This window comes from Saccharomyces eubayanus, chromosome II, assembly GCF_001298625.1.
Source record: "Saccharomyces eubayanus strain FM1318 chromosome II, whole genome shotgun sequence".
NCBI classification, from domain to species: Eukaryota; Fungi; Ascomycota; class Saccharomycetes; order Saccharomycetales; family Saccharomycetaceae; genus Saccharomyces; species Saccharomyces eubayanus.
Window position 1 is genome coordinate 649,461 of NC_030977.1, and position 20,296 is coordinate 669,756.

A 20,296-nucleotide genomic window follows, 5' to 3' on the forward strand; every position below is an offset into this window, starting at 1 on the left:
TAATCGAACTGTATATTTATTGCTCGTCACTCACAATCATTAATCATGGTTATTTAAATGATGTGTAAGAATTCTTATATAACCTTTGTAAATGGTGATTATGTTCTGTAAACACAGCTTATCTTCAGCGGTATTTGCTTTTTTTTCTAGTTGATTTAGAGTCTTTGTATAAGTCGCAACTAAAGAAGTTAATAACATTTTCAAAACTGGAGTAATTTTTGGTTTAAAGTAGTCCTCTGATATATAGCCTTCAGTAAATTTCTGAACTCTCCTTTCATCTCTAGTTACGTAATAGCTTAATGCCACTATTATCCTATAGCTGATTTCATTCTTGTTGATTGTATAGTCGCCCCAATAATCGTGTTTTGATAGAAATGTTTGGACTTCCATTTTATCATCGTTTATCAATTCGATAACATCGTTCGAGATGTCTAGGTAGTTCCACTCATTTTCATTCACTACGAACCCATACTCACTTAATAAAAAGTCGTTAGAATGTGCACCATAATTCAAAAAGAGCTCCTCATTGATATTGTTGTACAGACGCTCGCCGCATCTAATGCTAAATTGCCCAATGCCAATATTCTCGTTTGCTTCCGACCTTAATAAAGTATCCAACTGAGGATAGCAATGCAAATCTACCTCGCAAGTGTGATTGAGAAAATCAACATACGGTACCATAGTAAAATTGCTCAAGCGGTCATTTCTTTTCACTGGAATTTCAGCATAGAGGCATCTTGAATTTATAGTAAAGTAAACATGTAGAAACAAGGAAAATAATTCATCATTGGTATAGATCGGTGCATTTTCAACTCCCAGTATAGAGCCGTACATTTCATTCCATTCGAAAACAACCTCGGAAATGGCATCCCAATCTTCCCTGACAAGTTTGCTGATTCTAGTCATATGGTTTCGTGCAGCCATCGGTAGATATTCTATCAGTGAGCGGTTCTGAGAATTGGGATCACAGTTCCATATAGCTGGTATGGATCTCAGCTCTTCTTTGGTGGGCCATATGTCAAAAAACGGTTTCCAATATGAATTTATTCTATTGTGCGTCCATTTGGGTATCAGATATCTTTCCACCAATATATATAACGATACCAGTTGAAATGATGATAAATTTAGCAGATATTCTTTTGACAACTGAGAATATAACTCAAACCTCGGATCAATTGGGCCTCTGCTTCCGACGCCGACACTGTTCTTCTCTTGATCGGCCAGGTCTCTATCAATTGTGACGCCGGAAATATTGAGATCATTGTTAAATTTTGAAATATGATACAGTATTGTGTGGAAGTTTAGTTGTTTTGAGCTTGGTATTGAAATAATAATATCATTTTTTTTTATGGAATGATGGCTTAGGACAATTCCTCTACCCGATTCTGGTGAATCATTGATTTTGATATTGGGTGCTATATAAAAACTATCAGATTTTTTCAGCCACGCTAATAGTGCACAAATCTTTACATCCATTTGAGAAATGAATATACAATTTTTAAAGGTCTAGTGGGATGTATTCACTATATATTCAATGATATAGAGCTTATATATTTGGCGAAAATATCAAAATTTTATAATTTTTCAAATTCCTGATTTTGTTCAGTCGAGATTGAAAAAAGAAGAAAAAAACTAAAACGTAAAGCGGAACTGTAGAACATTATTCAAAATATGTGGAATATGTGCTTATTTACAATATATGACCTGCATTATTTCTACAACACATGGACCTTTTTTATTTGCATAGATTATGCTTAAAGCAATTTTTTGAATTAATGCGGCAATTGCTTAACAGCTGTTGCAGCTAATCCAAATGAAATAGCAATAATCCCGAAAAGCATTCCTTTACCGACTTTTGGTTTATTGCTCTCGACAATGCCTACTTCTTCAGTACTAACTAACGTCTCTTGACTATCTTTTGTGTCTTCCTTTAAATCTTCTGACTTGGCTTTGGTGTTATTTCCGTTATTGATATTATTGCTTGAATTACTATGTTTTAAAGTCGAATTTTTTTGTCTCTCTTCTTCTATTTGGACGTTCAGATCCTTAAGTTCACTTTCTAGATCTTCAAGTATTTCATTGTTTTGCTTTTCTTTCAAACTACATGCAAACTTGATTTTGTTGTTTTGTTGATTCATCTCTTTTAACTGATCTTCAGATTCTTTGAGTAGTGCGTCATTGTTTTCAGAAAGAGTTTTCTGTAAGGCCGTGCTTAGCTTGAGTAGATGCTTCTCATTCATTTCAATCATATGCTTGTTTATAGAATCCAAGTTTGCGGTATAATTTGTCACAAAGTTTTGCATGGAGTGTAGTTTTTCCATTTCTTGACTTTCTAAAGATAATTCAGTAGTTAACGTCTTTATCATATTTATTAAGTTCATGCTTGTTCCGGCAGAATTGTTAATGAAAATCCCACTGAGAACCTCGGTTTCTAATCCTAGGATATCGTCATCTAGTTCTATATTATTAACATCTCCGAACATGGCAGCTTCAAAAGCTGCCCTTTGGGCTGTTGTGGCAGACGTTACACCAGCTTCTGTATAATTCTCATTTAAATGAGATCGTAGCGGGATGTGTTGAGTATGATGCGCTCTGTCTAATTTTATTCCATTTATATCGGTCGAAATATCACCGTCCTTATTAGCAAATTCCTGCTTCTTCGCCATCAAACTCGTCGAATCAGCCACTGTATTCATCAAAGGAATGACCGAAATCTCTTCTACGTACGCACTAATTTTTCTATGTTCAAATTTGGTATCAATGTCGGTACCTAAATCAACAGTATCGCCAACTTTCAACTCTACATCATTTTGGTCAATTTTAACTCCATTAACGAAAGTCCCGTTACTAGACTTGAGATCGCGGATGTATATCTTCCCCGTTGTGGGATCACAACTTAAGCAAGCATGGTTTCTAGAAAGGACTCTGGAATCGAAGTTTCCATTATCTGGCCTTACTTGTTGTGAAAACAAATCTCTTTTGGATGCTGAAGTTTTCCCATTCTTGTTTAAGTTATTGGTAACTGGTCGACCTAATTTTAACCCGTCCGGTTTAAATGGTACGACAAGGAATTTGGTTTCAAATGTCGCATTTAAAGATTTTAGTATGATTATATGAGTATGCTTCTTGCGGCTATTGGATGATCCTATTTCAGGTAATGTCTCAGCTGTATCTTTTTGGAGTTTTGACAATTCCCCCGATTCAGATGAAGGGATTGCGTGTATAGGAATCGCTACCTGCTTCACCGAAGACGTTTCTAAAGCCTTATCATTTTGACTCTGACTTCTGTTATCGAATGGAGAGCGGGCTTTGTTAGCCAATATGGGAGAGAGCTGTTGTTGTTGTGACGCCTGATGGACGGAAGGCGGGGGTGAAGCGGTAGGTAACGAATCTAGGTCTGTTGGTATAGTATATTGGTCCATGTCTGCATTTGAACGGGACCCGCTACTTCTGGAGTTTGATCTCGTTCTCCCCATAGCCCTCTTCGGCGGTGAAGTTTGCGGAGTCTTTGTCATTCCTGGCGAGATGGATTGATCCCTAACGTAAGGAGAATGTTGCAGTTGCGGAGGAGGCCTTCTTCTTCTTTCCAGCTCCGCCATACCAGTGATAGTACTCTATATTTTGTTCGTTCTTGTTCTTTTTCCAGTTGGTTAGACAGGTGACTATCCGTGAGATCTAGTTTCCAATTTAGTCGTTATACGCGTTCATCACTGAAGCCATTGTGAAGTTTGTTTTCAGAGTGCGTAATAGTTAGCATTGAGAAAAAATACAAATAATAAACAAATAAGGCTACATACCATACCAGCACAAAGATTGAGGGATAGATATAATAACGATGGCGGATGCACTGGAACAGAGTGTGCTTGCTTTGGAGAGTACACTTTCGGTGTTGAAAGATTCTGTCGAATCTCTGAAGCACGCAAATGAACCTAGCACGAACCTTGCATCAACGATGCTACAAACTAAGAGGGTTTTCCGTTTAGTGCCCGAGTATGACGTGGAGAGGTCTAAATTGGATTTAATTGAAGAAGTAGAGCCGCTTGTTAGGACGTTGGGCGATAAATTACGCAAGTCTATGGGGAGAATGCAAAGAGAACTGGATACATTGCAGCAGACTTATGAATTGAATGATTTACGATTAAAGAAGAATATTAATATGGAAGAAGATAACGACGGTCTTGATAATTCGGACATGGGTCGCGATGATGGAGGTGGAGATGCTGATGTTAGTACCGATGTGGTTATGATGGCATCTTCTACTAATGAGGAATTAGAAGAATTGAAGAGATTAAAGGAGAAGAAAAAGCAATTGCAAGAAGATTTGCAAACACTTAAGCAGAAATAGGAAGCTTATCTGAAAAGGGCTTACCATCTTTTATATAAGCGTGTATTATAAATTATTGATATTATTGTCATTGCTACCGAGTTACTTGGTTGCAAGTAATCGTTTATTGGCATTCAAATTGGCTTGATGATTTGTCATCGTAGCTCTAAGACTGTTCAATTTGGCACTTATACTGATCAAAGTTGGATCGCTTGTGGATACTATTAACTTTTCACATTCCATGACTACCCTATTATCGAAAGTGACGCCTCGTCTTAGTAGTTCCTGGGCTTCTGGGAGTGTAATGGCTTCGCTTTGAAAAGAAGAGATCAAATGATTCAGTAAGGTGGAATCCTGGACTTGCACACCATTTTCTGAAAGGATTTTAGACAAATTTTTTTGTCTTTCATTTGTCACTTGATTTCTTATATCGTCACAAAATGATTTGCCAGTTCTATTATCAATTTCGCACCAAGGTTTCTTTGTCACTTTAATAAGATTCCGCAATTCAATGCAGAGCTCATTTTTACAAAGCGTTAGTTCCAGTCCCAGGATATGAGCCGTGGATTCGCAGATTGAATAGCAATCCTGAAACATTTCCTTCATGGCATAGTTATTATCCTCTGGAAATACCAGATCTCTTGGAGGATTTTGTAAGAGTGCTAGGGAATGATTTAGTAGCTCCATCGCCACGTCAAACTTATCCCCGAACTCGTTGACATCGGTGGCCAGTTGTAACTGGTTCAGTATTTCTAGTATACTTTTCAAATGGGTCATTATCTTACTGAACTGGACAAGTAAGAAATTCAACCCGGTATTCATCCGGAACATAACTTGTTTGCCTCTTTGAAACTGTGGAAATTTTACTATAATATGAAAATCAATGATATATTCACCTTGTCTCGTGATGACGCCCTTGACCGTCGGTGAATCGTTTTGTTTGCTGTTTTCGTTGGGAATACCATTGGATATGGGCATCTTAAATATCTGGTCACTCTCTAGCATTTCCAGACATTTGGAGAAATTGTCAATGATGTTAGGCAGTTGTGGTTTAACAATCTCTTCGATGACCCATGAACATTCTGCCATGGCATCTTTATGCTCATCATACTGGGCAGCTGCTCCAAACCTGTCATTTGGATACAACTCAACACTCATATTGCTATCCGAACGGCTTTACTTGTGTTTGCTGTGGCTGCTTGTACATCTTCATTCATTGTTCAAACAGCCCCGAATTGTTCCATTCATTCATTCTGTATATATTTAATTTATCTTCTGAGAGAAAAACAGTTTGCGTTTGTAAAAAGAAGGGGAGCAAAGTAGCACGGCATAAGAGATCAAGTAAAAACGATGCTAGGACGTTCTATGCTAGGTTCTACTGCTGCAAGGTCAGTGAGATGTCAACGTCGTGGAATATTCCTCCCTACAGCCGCAATATACAGCTTGGGTTCACTAGTGTTTGGTAAGGAAGCAAGATTGGCAGATGCCATGGAGCGTGGTGATTTACATAACAAGAACGTAGACTATGCGAAAGAGGCTGAAGAACGCACCGAGTCACGTATTATGGCTCTGGCTAATAGTAGACCAATGAAGCCCCGGTACGAAGGCCATGTCCCCCTCTATCGGTATGAGAAGCTGCTACTGTTCGCGATATCCGGCTGGAACTCATTCTTCCATCCTGAAGATGGTTATAACATTGTTCAGCTGGGTGAGGCGACTGCCCTGCCAGTCTTTCTTGAGAATTTGAAGCAAACAATGCTCAGTGATCCCTCGGGGAGGCGTATCCTGAAGGAGCAACCCAATATTACGGCGGACATTTTACACATGGATAAGCTAGCCAAGTTGCCGCATAACACTTTTGGGTACGTTTACTATCAATGGTTGAAAAGGGAGAATGTTTCTCCAGACACCAGAGCGCCTGTCAAATTCATCGATGATCCCATGCACGCGTATATCTTTAAGAGGTATAGACAATGCCATGATTTCTACCATGCTCTAAACAACTTGCCGATTATCATTGAAGGGGAGGTCACCATAAAGGCTCTCGAAGGTGCCAATTTAGGGGTTCCCATGGCCATTCTTGGTGGTATCCTTGCACCTTTGCGGCTGAAAAAGGCGCAACGGGAAAGGTTATACAACACATACCTCCCCTGGGCCATCAGGACAGGACTAAGTTGCAAGCCATTGATCAACGTGTACTGGGAAGAAATGCTAGAAAAGGACGTTGATGCCTTGAGAAAAGAACTGCAAATAACTCCTCCTCCAGATCTAAGAGCGATGAGGAAGAAGCGTGCAGCCCTTAAAAAGGAGCTTGACGTCAAATACAATACACACGTGTGAGCGATGACACCTGCGCATCCACTTATGTAGTGAATCATCTTTATTTAAATAGCTCTTGTATGATACTGGGCAAAAAGATGCTCGTTCAAGGCGATCTTTCAGTGGACCGTCTTTTAAGAAAAGTAAGATGGTTATTATTAATATTGACTTTAAAGGTTATGGACAAGTCCGACTTGTGGTCCAGTCAGCCCGTGGTAAGTTGAATGATGGGTCTGCAAGAACTACTGGCGAAAGTGCCGTTGTTGCTATCGTATCCAACTATCATTCTATCCAGCAATCTGATCATACCCTCCCATAATGATCTAATAAGTACAGCTACATCAGCAGCGGAACAAGATGGGCAAAGACCGGTTCCGTTTACCACAGACCACATCATCAGAGTGGTTCTACTTCCAACATTTATCGCCTCATCTTTTAACCTGTTTGCGTACTACTTCAATTTCGTCAATTACACCAACCGAAAGAAGTATTGGGTTTTATTTGTTGCTATCTTCCTCATATCGATACTGACTACCATTTTCCATCCAATTCAGTCGACATGTATTTCTCTGTCAATTATCAAGCGCTTAACTGCTGCTACTGAATCTTCATCGAAAACTGTTTTCGACTTCAAAACCATTCTAAAAATGTTTGTGCCCTTTATCGTTATGACACTGGTGATACTGCGCTTTGATCCGTCATTAGAGTCTGGTATGAGTGATATGGATAAATTTTCTGTGCCTTTGGTTACATATGCATTATTAGTGGTTTTGCTAAGATGCGTATCACCACTGCTACTATCGACCTTATCGGATAACGTAGATGTTGCATCTAAAGACAGCGGCACACAGAAATTGGTAGGCAGGAACAAGAAGTTTCCGCTGATGATTATACTACCGATTGTTTCGTTTACTTTTTTGTACCTAACGACTATAATAAACAATACTTATAACATCCAGTTGTTGATGGTGTTTGTATTTTTTGGATGTTTGTCTATCTTCTTCCTATCTTTAAAAGATTTGTTCGCAGAAGATGTGAATCAAGAAAAAGAGATTCACGAAGCGGAGCATCGTCATAAGTTTGGGATAAATTACGTGATTTCTCACTTTTGGTTGACAAGGTTCACCATTCTATTAACTGGAACAATGGCTATTATAGTACATTTTTTATCGTTTAATGAGGTTACTTCTTCCAAGAAGACAGATTTGCTGAGTTTACTTTTTGTCATAGTGGCAGAATGTATTTCTTCTTCTTCCAGCATAGAGGCAGATTCGCATTCTCTTAATCATGCGCATTGTCATTCTCATACGTGTGATTCGACATCACTTGAAAATGAAAGTATATTTAGACAGATGGCTTTAAACAAGGATACAAGGTCCATTTTTTCTTTCCTATTATTAAACACTGCCTTTATGTTTGTTCAATTATTGTACTCTTTTCGTTCCAAGTCATTAGGTTTATTATCTGACTCATTACATATGGCTTTAGACTGCACTTCTTTATTGTTGGGTTTAATTGCTGGAATATTGACCAAGAAACCCGCAAGTGATAAGTTTCCCTTCGGCTTGAATTACCTTGGCACTCTGGCTGGTTTCACTAATGGTGTTCTTTTACTAGGTATTGTATGCGGTATCTTTGTGGAGGCCCTTGAAAGAATCTTTAACCCCATTCATCTACATGCAACAAATGAGCTTTTAGTTGTTGCCACGTTGGGTTTGTTAGTCAACCTTGTCGGTTTATTTGCATTCGACCACGGTGCTCATGATCATGGTGGTACGGATAACGAGAATATGAAGGGCATTTTCTTACACATATTGGCAGATACATTAGGTTCTGTCGGGGTGGTTATTTCTACGTTATTGATTAAACTGACACACTGGCCAATCTTTGACCCCATCGCTTCTTTATTGATTGGTTCTTTAATCTTACTAAGTGCTCTGCCCTTACTGAAATCGACTGCCTCAAATATTTTACTAAAATTAGACGATAAAAAGCATAACATAGTGAAAAGCGCGCTGAACCAAATATCAACGACACCAGGTATTACTGGTTACACAACCCCCAGGTTTTGGCCTACGGAGTCAGGTAGCTCCGGGCATTCTCATTCTCATGGTCACACGCACTCTCATGAACAAGGTCATGGGCACGAGCAACAACATGATCATACTAACCAACCACAAATAAAGCCGACTTTGGTAGGGTACATTCATGTACAGTACGCAGAAGGCGAAAATTCGACAATCATCAAGAAAAGAGCCGAAAAGATATTTGAAAATGTGGGGATCAAAGCATGGGTACAAGTTGAGGTTCAGAACTCTACCTGCTGGTGTCGCGCTACTTCAATGAATACAGTTTCGACCACGAGCCCCAGTTCTCTACCTCTACAATCCATAGCGAATTGACATTTTTTTGTCCTGCATATCCTTATATAAATTTTACACGAATACCATATACATAAACGACATTCTAAGAATGCCCTTAATAGACTTATAATACCCAAAAATATCAAATGTAGATATTAGTTTGTTGCCTATACTAATCACGTTTCACGATAAAACAAAAACAAAAAAAATACTTCTAACGATGGAAAAGATGCTATCCGAAGTTACAGTCAAAACTGGTGAAAGAATCAATAAAACAATCAGCTTTCGATCAGCAGCATCCATTGCCTCCAAGGAGAAATCCTCTAAATTTGTTTTTTTTCCTTTCCATATATCTTGGATGTTTGTTTTCTTATGAAAAAGAGTCTTTAGGAATCATATATGTAAAGAGATCATTCAATTCAAGACGTCATCGAATTAAAGATTATTAAGCAAGAGTTAGACAAAGCTATTCAATATAAGAAGAATAAGACCTTTGGAAACTTGTAAATCCACTCCCTTTTCACCAATCTTTCGCATACACGTCGCCAGGCGTATATTCTTTTCAAATATATCATATTTCATTAAATGGAACTATCGGATACCCAAACAGAAGATATTCCTGCCGCTTTTGATGGTATAAAAAGTCAGTTGAACAGCATATTAGAATCGAATCAATTATTTCAAGATTATGCACTACTGAATGGGTTCTTGGCATTTGTCCATTCGAAGTTAAATGGCATTGTCGTCTCATCCATTGAGTCCGAATATGCTTTTCATTTATCCAAAAATTCAAGAGTAGTTGATCCTGTTTCCCTTGAAAACGGAAAGGTTCTTTCGATTATAGATTTTTCCTGGGAAAATGTGCATTATCCAATATTTAAATGGTTTCAGATGTGGAGAAACTATATCCTTTTCAAGAAAGAGAACCAAAAGCAACAAGCCAGATTTATTGAATTTAGAAAGATGAATTCCAAGATGCTGAAGTTTTTCAAAACGGTCCAGAACTTTTATTTCAACATTATAAACACAATCTATAAAAGATATGATATATCTGTACTTTTGCCGAATAAAATTGTTCAAGACCTAAAGTTAGCTGATATCAAGAGAGATATCAATGTTGAGTTGAATACGTTTGATAATGGGTGTCCATTCGCCCGGCTCATTCAGGTTATTTTCCATCGTTGCGTGTTATTTTTAGGAACAGCGCATCGCTACAAGAGTCTCATTGAAGAACTCTCAAACAAATATCCCACATCTACTTTTAAAAAATCTCTGAGTTACTTTCACTTAGCTTCATTGATATTACCAGGCGCCGGTGAAACATATTCACAAGCAGGAATGGTATTTCTGCAAACAGGGAACTTGGGGCCTGCAATGTACGAGTTTGTTAAAGGCATGATGACAAAGATGCCGAGTCCTGTGTCCATCAAAAATTTCCATTCAATAATGGTAGATAATAAAAGCTCCCTGAATCGCAATTTGCATGCTACCATTATGAACACTTATTTACAGGAATCTAAAGGATGGAAATCACCTAATAAAGAGATATTGGAATTTTATTATCTGGGCCTTCTTGGATCAGTTTGGTCGCCTAATAGTTGGAGAGACGATACGAAGTCTAACCAACTAAATAATGGTATTAAATTAAAACATTTGGAAGCAGTGCTTTATGAGACCATGTCAACAAGATATTTGAAAAATGTACAAACCATTTTTAAGAATCTGATTATTACGATTGGTGGATTCCACTTATTACTGAAAAGGCGTCCCGACGCAGACATAAATGGTTTACAAGATTTACGTACCAATGAGTTGGATTATCTAAAATTCGTTTTCAGATTCATTGGTCACATTTTAAACGATATTGTCAAGGAGTCATGGAGTGAAAATGTCGAGGTTCCCGAAATATTAGGTATGGTAAGAGTTATCAATTGCTGGATAAAATCAAACCCAATAGTATTACAATATTGTGAAACTGATATAGAGTTTGTTAATTCCTTGGCATACTTGGTTAACGATATCATGAAAAACAAGCCAAGCCTTTCTTTCAACATAACGGGTCGCCACCCCAAAAGAACGTACTGGTTTGAAGAAGATTTGATGGTGAAGGGTCTATCATTTATGAATTTTCAACTATCCGACTTTGAAGATTATGAGGAGATAATTCACATGGACAGTAAGTTTGATAGATTAATTGGAGATCCTCCATTGTGTGATAAAGAACCTGCATCTTCCGAAATGCTATTAAGATTGCAAGCTATCGTGAATTCGAGTTATAAGCTACTGGCAGAAAATAAATGCGGGGTGGAATGGTCAGATGACAAATCGCGCTATATCTTTAACAAAAAAATCGGATTCAGAGAGAATGTTAAATCCAACACAAGGTCACCAAAGGAGCTAATCGAAAGGACTAAGTCGCGAACAAAGACCAAAACTTCTGTTACGAATGGGTCGATCTCCATGGCTGATTTGGAAAGGCAAATGAGGAACAGCAGCTTAAATCCTTCTACCCCGATTATGGGTTACAGTGGCTCATCTGTACCTATGGCACCGGATACGTTTGACGTCAAACCCAGTGGGATAATAACAGGAAATAAGATGATCTCAAATATGCTGGAGATTGAAGTAAGCGATCAAAGACCCGATGAAACCGTTGCGAATTTATCTGCTGATTACAACAGCGCAGCCACTTCTTCATCTATTTCAACCCCCGCAAGTGGATCATCCTTTAATTTGAATAGTATCATATCCTCTGTGCAAACRGAACATTTGGAAAAATCATTTGTTGAATCCATGCAAGGACTAAACGAACAAACACCAATTAATGATATTTATCATCAACAGCAGGTTCAAAGTTCGACGCAGAGACATGTGTATCAACAACCTCCAGCAATGTCCTCGATAAACTCCTCCTATCCAAGTCCCATGATGCCTTCATCGGCATCAGTATCATATCCTTACAATTTTTTGAACCAACAAAGCCAAGGGGTAGCGCTGCCATTTAATGCACATGATTCACAATGGCAAAATGAAATATGCGCATTGAATTCAAGGAACTTTTTGAATCCAACTTGGATGGGCAGCCAAAACCAGAGTGCCGCCTCACCAGTGTATACACAACCGCAACAGCAACTGTTTCAGCAGCCCATGCAGCAAGAACCGGGGAAGTATGTGCAATTTCCGTATGGCCCACAAGATACTACAGGCACTATGAAGGGAAGTGGTCATAACGATGTGTTTTAATGCTTTTTTTCTATCATAGCTTTTTAAATTTTTTTTCTAAAGGAATGATTTTAAGAAATACTTATGTATCTGTTTATCTTTATACAGCCAATCGGGCTGTACGTGTAAGCTGGTGTATAACTTCTTTTAAAAGTCTTTCAAATTACATGGTATTACGTACGTATGTATGTATATTATTGTTACTGTTATTATTATGTACAGTCTTTTCTTTGCTGCCATAATAGATGATTTTCTTTTCCAGTGTTTTCCCCGCGGTTTCTGACGTTTTTTTTTCCTGTTTTCTGACAATCACTTTTTTTTCATTGCTCTTCTTTTAGCTTCCTTTGTTTTCTTCTTAATCTCCTCTAATTTCATTTGTTTCTTCTTTGGATCGGATACGAAATCCGGCTTGAACGCATCATAATGGCAGTCCAGTTTCAATCTCTCACAATTGAAACAGTTGGGTCTTTCTTCGGTACATTTTTTTTTTCTTAACCTACAAATCCAGCAACCAGTACGAGATCTTGTACCTTGAGCGGCTGCAGAGGAAGCGGTGTTGTTCATTTCTTGCGAGTCGTTTGCCTTTGATTTGGAACTGTTATTGTTTGATCTTTTTTTTGAGGATTGTTTTGATTTGGATTTTGCCTTGGTCGTCTTCCCTTTAGATTTACTGGTATCTGGTGAATCGGCATTAGAATATTCTGGGCCATATGCCAAGCTTGAAGACGACGCTTTCAGAGAAGGAGAAGAAGGAGCAGAGGAAGTTGGGGATTCGCCAAGCGAGTTATAATCACTATTATTTTGGCTCGTGGATCTTCCATTGCCAACTGATCTTCTTGATCTTTTCAAATCAGGTTCTTCCAGTTGTTGTTGCTGTTCTGGTGCTGATAGTCGTCTATCTATTCGCTTACCATTTTTGTTCCAAGTAACTTGTCTGGCTCTTGACTCAAAAGTTGGGTCTAGGACTTTTTTAGAATTTGAATTTTGAGAGGGGTGAAGATAATAATGTGACAAATCCTGGTCTTCATCAGACACGGCTGTTGAATTATTGCTCTCGAAAATTGGCTGTTGTTCGGAGTTATGAATACGTAATAGTATTGGTCTTAGAACCCCCTTGGATGGGAAAGATGATGAATGAGGCCTACTAGTTGGCACAGTGAGTGTATTTGTGTTTTTATTGTTATTATTGACGTTCGAAATGGGTTTATCGTGACTTCTATACGGAGATGATCTCATGTTCGAAAGCACAGCTGCGGCAGTACCCAAGTCATCGTCCAGTTTAGTAGAAGAAGATGCAGAATTTGGGCCAAGTAGCAATCTTGATCTCAACCCGTCTAGCTTGGAATTGATGTATTTGGGTGGAGGTGGCGGGACGTAAGGCTCATTTGGATGGAAGGGGCTGTTCTTGTTATTACGGTTTGGTAAATCACCGTAGAAGAACCCGGTGGATGGTCTTGATGAAGTGGCAAACGGGTCTTCCCCACGATTAATGGTATTCCGTTGGTTATTGTTGTTGTTGTTGTTGTTGTTGTTGTTATTGCTTGTAAATGAGGATGCAGATGTCGGGGGTTGGGAGGGAATTTGGTTGAATCTGAAATGTTGAAAATTATTTCTGCTGGGCACAGAAGAGCTATTGTTAGTGTGACGAGAATTAGCGGGCGTATCTGCGCTCGAACTGATGTTGTTGGAGGTCGATTCGTTTAAAGAGTAAGCTTCGTCCCTATATTTTGAGTTCAGCCAGAACGAAATGTTGACTTTAGAGTCATTCTCGTCGAGTTTTACATTCGGATCGGTGATTTCCCTATCCTTGTTGAAATAGAAGTTTCGAGGAGCCACGCCCATGGCATACTGATCATCCGCATCACTATGCTGAGCTTTAGAGTCATTTGGAGAATTACCGCCGCGCTTAGTTTCGCCGCGCAAAAAGCCGCCGTTCTCGTTATTGCTGGAGGAGCCTCTCGACTCCGAGCCGTGAAATGATTTGCCGTCGTTGTTACTATTGCTGCTGTTCTTCCTGCCAAGGATCGACAGTGGCGAGTTGGTGTTCTTGCCGTCGTCCTTGTGGGCGCTATTGATGGGCGGCAAATTCTGTGATCCTGTGCGGGAACGCATGCCCGAGCCCGAGCCCGAGCCAACAGCGGTGGTAACGGGGGAAGAAATGGCTGGTGGTGGCGGCAAATTTATTTTTTCTTTGGCGCCGCCGACAACAGTAGTAGAGGCAGGATTGTTGCTATTGGAGGCAGAGGAGGAATAAGGAAAGACAACGTCGTTATTAGCGTGACGCCGCGGCTGGACAGCGTTAGAGACCTGTAATACGTTGGGCTGCATGGGCCGACTATTGCACAAAGAGCTGACTCCAGAGGGAGTATTGGAGGGCGCATGCGGGCTGGCGGCAGTGTGGGGAGCGTTGTCGCTGTTACGACGGACTTGGAAGCTAGCAGCGGCAGCGGCAACGTCCTTTCCATTGGAGTTGTCGCCGTCTTTAGCATCGTTTCCGCCCTGGACTTGCAGACTCGGCGAGCCAGACGGAGTGTGCACGGGAGTGTTGTTGGGCGCACACGTCGACTTCATGATGGACAGCAGAGGGTTTTCATCGTATGTAGTCTTGACAGACTCGATGCTGGCGCTGGAGATGGTAGGATGGCGCGAATTCGTCTCGTCGCCGCCGTCGTCCTCTGTGCGCACTCTTGCGTCCTGGCTGCTGTTTGCCATCAGTGGGCGGGGGGGCTCGTAGTGGTGGTTGTTGGCGGTTGTTTCCATCGAGAGCAAAGAGGCCGCCGCGTTGGATTCGTCTATGCGCTTGCTTTGAGGGGGCGCCTTGTCTAGCATTGTAGGGTGGGGGCCATGCAAGTCTTTCGGATGCGGTGGTGTCGTAGTTCCTGTGTGCTGTGCGAGGGTGGGCGCTTCTTTCGATCACTGGTCTCTTGTCTTGTCTTCTGTATTCGTTTCGTTTTTCTTTTTTGACGGCGGCAGTTTCCGCCTGGCACCTGGCTGCGAATAGGCGCTTTAAAGCGCGGCGGGGGGAGTCACCCGGCGGGATTGGCGACGGGAGTGCCGGGTCTTGGCAGAAACCAGGCGGCATCCGCTGTGCCTAGCACATCCGTCTCGTTGGGATCCGACTCCGTGCTATTCAGCAACGTGCTTTACTATTGACAGCGACTCGCCTTTTTGGGTGCAGTGGGGCTGAGTGAATCGTCACCCTGAACGACGTGTCGTTTCCGCATATCCGTTTTTACGGATATAAGAACGTGCCGCCCATTGTGGGAAAACAAAACACAGGTAAAAAAAAAAAGGAAATGGATGGGGGATTAAAACAGAGAGACAAAGACGAAGATAGAAATAACCAAAGCGTGTCAACAAGCAAAAACGGAGCGAGAGGCAAACAAAAACAAAAACAAAAACAACTAGCACGAGCACTAGCACAAGTACGAGCACGAGCACAAGAGTATAGGTCTATTTACGCACCCGTGACTGTTATTATAAATCGCTATCTCCCTACCATTACTTCCAACTCATGTCAGTCTTGCGATCACAGCCTACTTCTGTCGTACCGCTACACCTCATAACTCCTGCCAGTCGCAACACAGAATTAGAGCCATCGCTGTCGCACTCTGCAGTAATTGAGCGGCACAATAACCTCTCGGCTCCGAATTCAAATTCGAACTCGAACCCTGATTCGAATCATCGAATAAAAAAAGATAGCAACAACCACACTAGCTACCACTCTTCCTCGAATTCAGAATCTAACATGGAGAGCCCTCGTTTGTCTGATGGCGAATCCTCTACTCCAACCTCTATTGAAGAGTTAAATCCGACGATAAATAATACGAGGCTGGTAAAAAGAAATTACTCGATATCGATCGACCCTTTACATAATAACAACATCGACGACGATCATCCTAATACGATAACTTCACCACAGCCAAACGCTAGTAATAACAAGGAATTCCAGAAGTACACTTTTCCTGAAGAAAACGACTCCAAAAAGGTAACGGCTCCCTCGTTAAATTCAAACAACTATTTAGATAATTCCAGTCTTGTTCACACTGATTCGTACATTCAAGACTTAAATGATGACCATATTTTACTGAATAAGCGTGTTTCTAGAAGATCTTCCAAAATATCTGCAGTAACAGCGACGTCCACAACAATAAAACAAAGAAGAAATACTCAAGATTCGAACCTACCCAACATTCCTTTCCACGCTTCCAAACATTCTCAAATATTACCTATGGACGATTCCGATTTAATAAAACTGGCCAACACAGATACCAATGCGAAGCCTAATACTGCCCCTAGAGTTAACCATTCAATGACTTCGCTGCCCATTCACCCGCTACCACAACCTTCCCAAAAATCAAAGCAATATCCAACGATATCTAAATCTACCACCTCTTTACCTCCAGCAAATGATCATTACTACCAACACAATCATAACAATAATCAGAATCAACCCGTCACTACTGCTACCAATACGGCCTTGAAAAGATCAGAGTCTGCTACCGCAGAAATTAAAAAAATGAGACAGTCTTTGTTGCATAAAAGAGAAATGAAGAGGAAAAGGAAGACTTTCCTGGTTGATGATGACCGTGTTTTGATCGGCAACAAAGTTAGCGAGGGTCACGTCAACTTTATCATAGCTTATAATATGTTAACTGGTATCCGTGTTGCGGTGTCACGTTGTTCAGGTATAATGAAGCCCTTAACCCCTGGGGATTTCAGATTCACCAAGAAATTGGCTTTCGATTACCATGGCAATGAATTGACTCCCTCTTCTCAATACGCCTTCAAGTTTAAGGACTATTGCCCGGAAGTGTTCAGAGAATTACGTGCATTGTTTGGTCTGGACCCCGCAGACTATTTGGTGTCCTTGACTTCCAAATATATTCTGAGTGAATTAAACTCACCGGGAAAAAGTGGTTCTTTTTTCTACTATTCTAGAGACTACAAATACATTATCAAGACGATTCATCATTCCGAACACATCCATTTGAGGAAGCATATTCAAGAATACTACAATCATGTAAAGGATAATCCAAACACTTTAATTTGTCAATTCTATGGGCTGCATAGAGTGAAAATGCCCATATCATTTCAAAACAAAATCAAACATCGGAAAATCTACTTCTTAGTTATGAATAACTTATTCCCACCACATTTGGATATTCATACTACTTTCGATTTGAAGGGCTCCACGTGGGGTCGCTCAACTAGCATAGATAAGGAAAGATTGGCAAAAGATAGAGCTTATAGACCAGTAATGAAAGATTTAAATTGGCTTGAAGAAGGCCAAAAAATCAAATTCGGTCCATTGAAGAAGAAAGCTTTCTTAATTCAACTGAAAAAAGACGTAGAACTATTAGCTAAGTTGAATACGATGGATTATTCCTTGTTAATCGGAATACATGACATCAGTAAAGCCAAAGAAGACGATTTACAGTTTCCCGACACTGCATCCATTGAGGAGCAGGCGCAAACACAAGGGCCCATGAGATCTGGTACTGGAACAGTGGTACGGCATTTTTTCAGAGAATTTGAAGGTGGGATTCGTGCATCTGATCAATTTAACAATGACCTAGACTTGATATATTACGTGGGCATAATCGATTTCTTGACAAATTATTCGGTGATGAAGAAATTAGAAACCTTTTGGAGAAGTTTGCGCCATGACACTAAACTGGTTAGTGCTATTCCACCAAGAGACTACGCTAATAGATTTTATGAGTTCATAGAAGATTCTGTGGATCCTCTACCTCAAAAGAGAAATCAATCATCTGCGTATAAAGACAATCCTAATCAAAAAAATTATAAAGATTGAATAGGTATTCCGATCGTTCACTAGTTTGTTTAGCCTAGTTTATTTTATTTTACATAATTCAGTATTTTCACTCTAATTTTAATAATTATCTTTTTTACCTGCGTTTCCTTTTTCTCCTGCGTTTCCTTTTTTTTCCTGTTTTTCCTTTTTTTTTCTTTTTTCTATTTTCAGGCTTTTATCCAGGCTATGTTATGCATGCATAAGCCACGCCAGCCAACAACTTACCGAGACCCTATTCGAAAGTTAATGGTTTGGAATAATACCGTGTATCTATCCATATGCGTGGCTAAGCAATGCAAGAGAAACGACAGGCGAAAAACGGGAAAAACATGATAGTGTTTGTACGACCTCTTCTGTGTACTATGTGTTTATTTATTTTTACTTTGCCTTCATCAGATTTTTGCTCGAGGCCGATGGATTAAGCTGCATTATTGGTATAAAAACGAAAGTGTCAAAATAAAAGAGAGAAAAAGAAAGAAAAAAAGGCAAAAGAAGGACTCCACTACCGAACTAAGTTAGACCAGAAATCATGAGCCAGCAACAAGGTTACTATCAACAAGGCCCTCCTCAACAACAAGGCTATTACCAACAAGGCCCACCACAACAGGGCTACTACCAACAAGGCCCACCACAGCAACAACCAGTCTACGTTCAGCAAGGACCAGCAAAGGAGGAAGGAAGCTGCATGGATAGTTGCTTAAAATGTTTGTGCTGCTGCTTCTTACTCGAGTTGCTCTGCGATAACTGAGTGCTTGTTTAATACATAAAACAGGAAACTATATCGATTGCTAGGATACTATTTTATACAATGTTAGAAGGTGACATAAATTTCAAGATCAATGTAACAAGATTCAAACTGTCGTCGAAATAATGGAAGCTGAAGCCTAAGGATTGATATTGTAAGAGAATCGAGGAATTAAAATGTATAGAAAAGAAAACAGAATCATTTATAATATTATGTAAATTGTTGATTTCCTTTCGTGGATTCTTAAATCCATGAGGAGAACATATGCTATAGTCTATATACGTAATACTATATCATTGAATAAAAGTTAAATCCCAGATTTTGTCATCAATTTTTATAGGTCAAAAAAATATCCTAAGCTAAAAGTCGCTATCCTCTCGCCTCTGCTCCAACAATTGTATAGTCACTTCCAATCTTAGTTTATAGCATATGCTGATAACATTAGTCACCGAAAGTGTTGATAATTAGTAGTCTAGTAAGTATTAATAGTCAAAAGCAATTTTCTTAGAATATATAAGAGAGGTATGTGAAATACACGCTGATTGGTTATATGAACAACAATAGTACAGACATAGTACATAACACAGTAGTATTAAGGTAGCGGGTACGATTCATTCCTTTATATGGTAATTCACAGCCAATTTACCAGTTATTAAATCTTTACATTTGTTTATGAATTTAACCGTGACCGGAAGAATGTTTTCAAGGAAACACCTGTTCTAACAAAACATAAACATAAAAAATACTTCTTTTAACACGTACAGGCAAAGGTCCACCTGAAATCATCTATTCTAACAGAAATAAACCAGAGGGTTTTTGTTGATAATTAGTAGTTTAGTAAGTAGTAATAATCAAGAATAAGTATTTCTTTCTTAAGGTGAATAAGAGAGGTATAAAAACACACGCTGATTGGATATATGAGATCCAATGGTTCTGACAAAACTCAGAACACTGATGTTTAGTTACCAAGTATAACTCATCTCCTTATACGCTCATTTCTGGTCAATTGATAGATCTTTATCCTTATCTTCACTAATTGACAGATTTGGTTATCCTTATCATTGTGAAAAAGCTGATAAACAATAATGAAGTATATCGTCATTATGTTTGTTCCAGAATCAACATAATTAAAATCACATTAAAGAATGTTCGAAAGTACCCACCCAACAGTTTTGTTTTTTGTTTTTTGTTTTTTGTTTTTTACTAATTTACAGTATAAAGGGCTACCTTAGTTACACCTCTTTCGAAAATGCTCGTGTAGCTCAGTGGTTAGAGCTTCGTGCTTATAGCAACATTCGGTTTTCCGAAGTTTCTGTGCCGAGGACCTTTCAAACAGGTCTTTAAAGCAACGCGACCGTCGTGGGTTCAAACCCCACCTCGAGCACTTTCTCTTTTTTTGCATCTATAAAGCAACTCTTCCGTACGATATRAGTTGATGAGTTTCTTAGCTCTTCGTTTTTTTTTTCAGTCCGCTTTTCTTCAGTAGAATCCTGCGAAGAGTTAGT

At 39.5% G+C, this 20,296-nt stretch overlaps 9 protein-coding genes and 1 non-coding gene across 10 annotated transcripts; 6 read left to right on the top strand and 4 right to left on the bottom strand.

The window, feature by feature from the left end:
• Positions 1-39: 39 nt before the first annotated feature.
• RKM2 (protein-lysine N-methyltransferase) lies at positions 40-1,476 on the bottom strand (the record flags this gene model as incomplete). The annotated part of the gene is made up of 1 exon (XM_018363626.1): positions 40-1,476. The coding sequence occupies one exon, from the start codon at positions 1,474-1,476 to the stop codon at positions 40-42; it is 1,437 nt and encodes a 478-aa protein (XP_018223755.1).
• A 296-nt stretch (positions 1,477-1,772) lies between these two features.
• On the bottom strand, positions 1,773-3,599 carry VPS64 (Vps64p; the record flags this gene model as incomplete). Its single annotated transcript, XM_018363627.1, has 1 exon — positions 1,773-3,599. The coding sequence occupies one exon, from the start codon at positions 3,597-3,599 to the stop codon at positions 1,773-1,775; it is 1,827 nt and encodes a 608-aa protein (XP_018223756.1).
• Positions 3,600-3,835: 236 nt separating this feature from the next.
• On the top strand, positions 3,836-4,345 carry SPC19 (Spc19p; the record flags this gene model as incomplete). The annotated part of the gene is made up of 1 exon (XM_018363628.1): positions 3,836-4,345. One exon carries the CDS (start codon positions 3,836-3,838, stop codon positions 4,343-4,345), a length of 510 nt encoding a protein of 169 aa, XP_018223757.1.
• Positions 4,346-4,426: 81 nt separating this feature from the next.
• RAV2 (Rav2p) lies at positions 4,427-5,482 on the bottom strand (the record flags this gene model as incomplete). The annotated part of the gene is made up of 1 exon (XM_018363629.1): positions 4,427-5,482. The coding sequence occupies one exon, from the start codon at positions 5,480-5,482 to the stop codon at positions 4,427-4,429; it is 1,056 nt and encodes a 351-aa protein (XP_018223758.1).
• A 192-nt stretch (positions 5,483-5,674) lies between these two features.
• COQ4 (ubiquinone biosynthesis protein COQ4) lies at positions 5,675-6,664 on the top strand (the record flags this gene model as incomplete). The annotated part of the gene is made up of 1 exon (XM_018363630.1): positions 5,675-6,664. One exon carries the CDS (start codon positions 5,675-5,677, stop codon positions 6,662-6,664), a length of 990 nt encoding a protein of 329 aa, XP_018223759.1.
• Positions 6,665-6,867: 203 nt separating this feature from the next.
• MSC2 (metal cation transporter MSC2) lies at positions 6,868-9,045 on the top strand (the record flags this gene model as incomplete). The annotated part of the gene is made up of 1 exon (XM_018363631.1): positions 6,868-9,045. The coding sequence occupies one exon, from the start codon at positions 6,868-6,870 to the stop codon at positions 9,043-9,045; it is 2,178 nt and encodes a 725-aa protein (XP_018223760.1).
• A 546-nt stretch (positions 9,046-9,591) lies between these two features.
• EBS1 (Ebs1p) lies at positions 9,592-12,249 on the top strand (the record flags this gene model as incomplete). Its single annotated transcript, XM_018363632.1, has 1 exon — positions 9,592-12,249. One exon carries the CDS (start codon positions 9,592-9,594, stop codon positions 12,247-12,249), a length of 2,658 nt encoding a protein of 885 aa, XP_018223761.1.
• A 288-nt stretch (positions 12,250-12,537) lies between these two features.
• On the bottom strand, positions 12,538-15,057 carry UME6 (DNA-binding transcriptional regulator UME6; the record flags this gene model as incomplete). Its single annotated transcript, XM_018363633.1, has 1 exon — positions 12,538-15,057. The coding sequence occupies one exon, from the start codon at positions 15,055-15,057 to the stop codon at positions 12,538-12,540; it is 2,520 nt and encodes an 839-aa protein (XP_018223762.1).
• A 685-nt stretch (positions 15,058-15,742) lies between these two features.
• Positions 15,743-18,046, top strand: MSS4 (1-phosphatidylinositol-4-phosphate 5-kinase; the record flags this gene model as incomplete). Its single annotated transcript, XM_018363634.1, has 1 exon — positions 15,743-18,046. The coding sequence occupies one exon, from the start codon at positions 15,743-15,745 to the stop codon at positions 18,044-18,046; it is 2,304 nt and encodes a 767-aa protein (XP_018223763.1).
• Positions 18,047-20,042: 1,996 nt separating this feature from the next.
• DI49_0395 lies at positions 20,043-20,175 on the top strand. Its single transcript has 2 exons — positions 20,043-20,080; positions 20,139-20,175. It is a non-coding gene; the product is annotated as a tRNA-Ile (tRNA).
• The last annotated feature ends 121 nt before the right edge of the window (positions 20,176-20,296 follow it).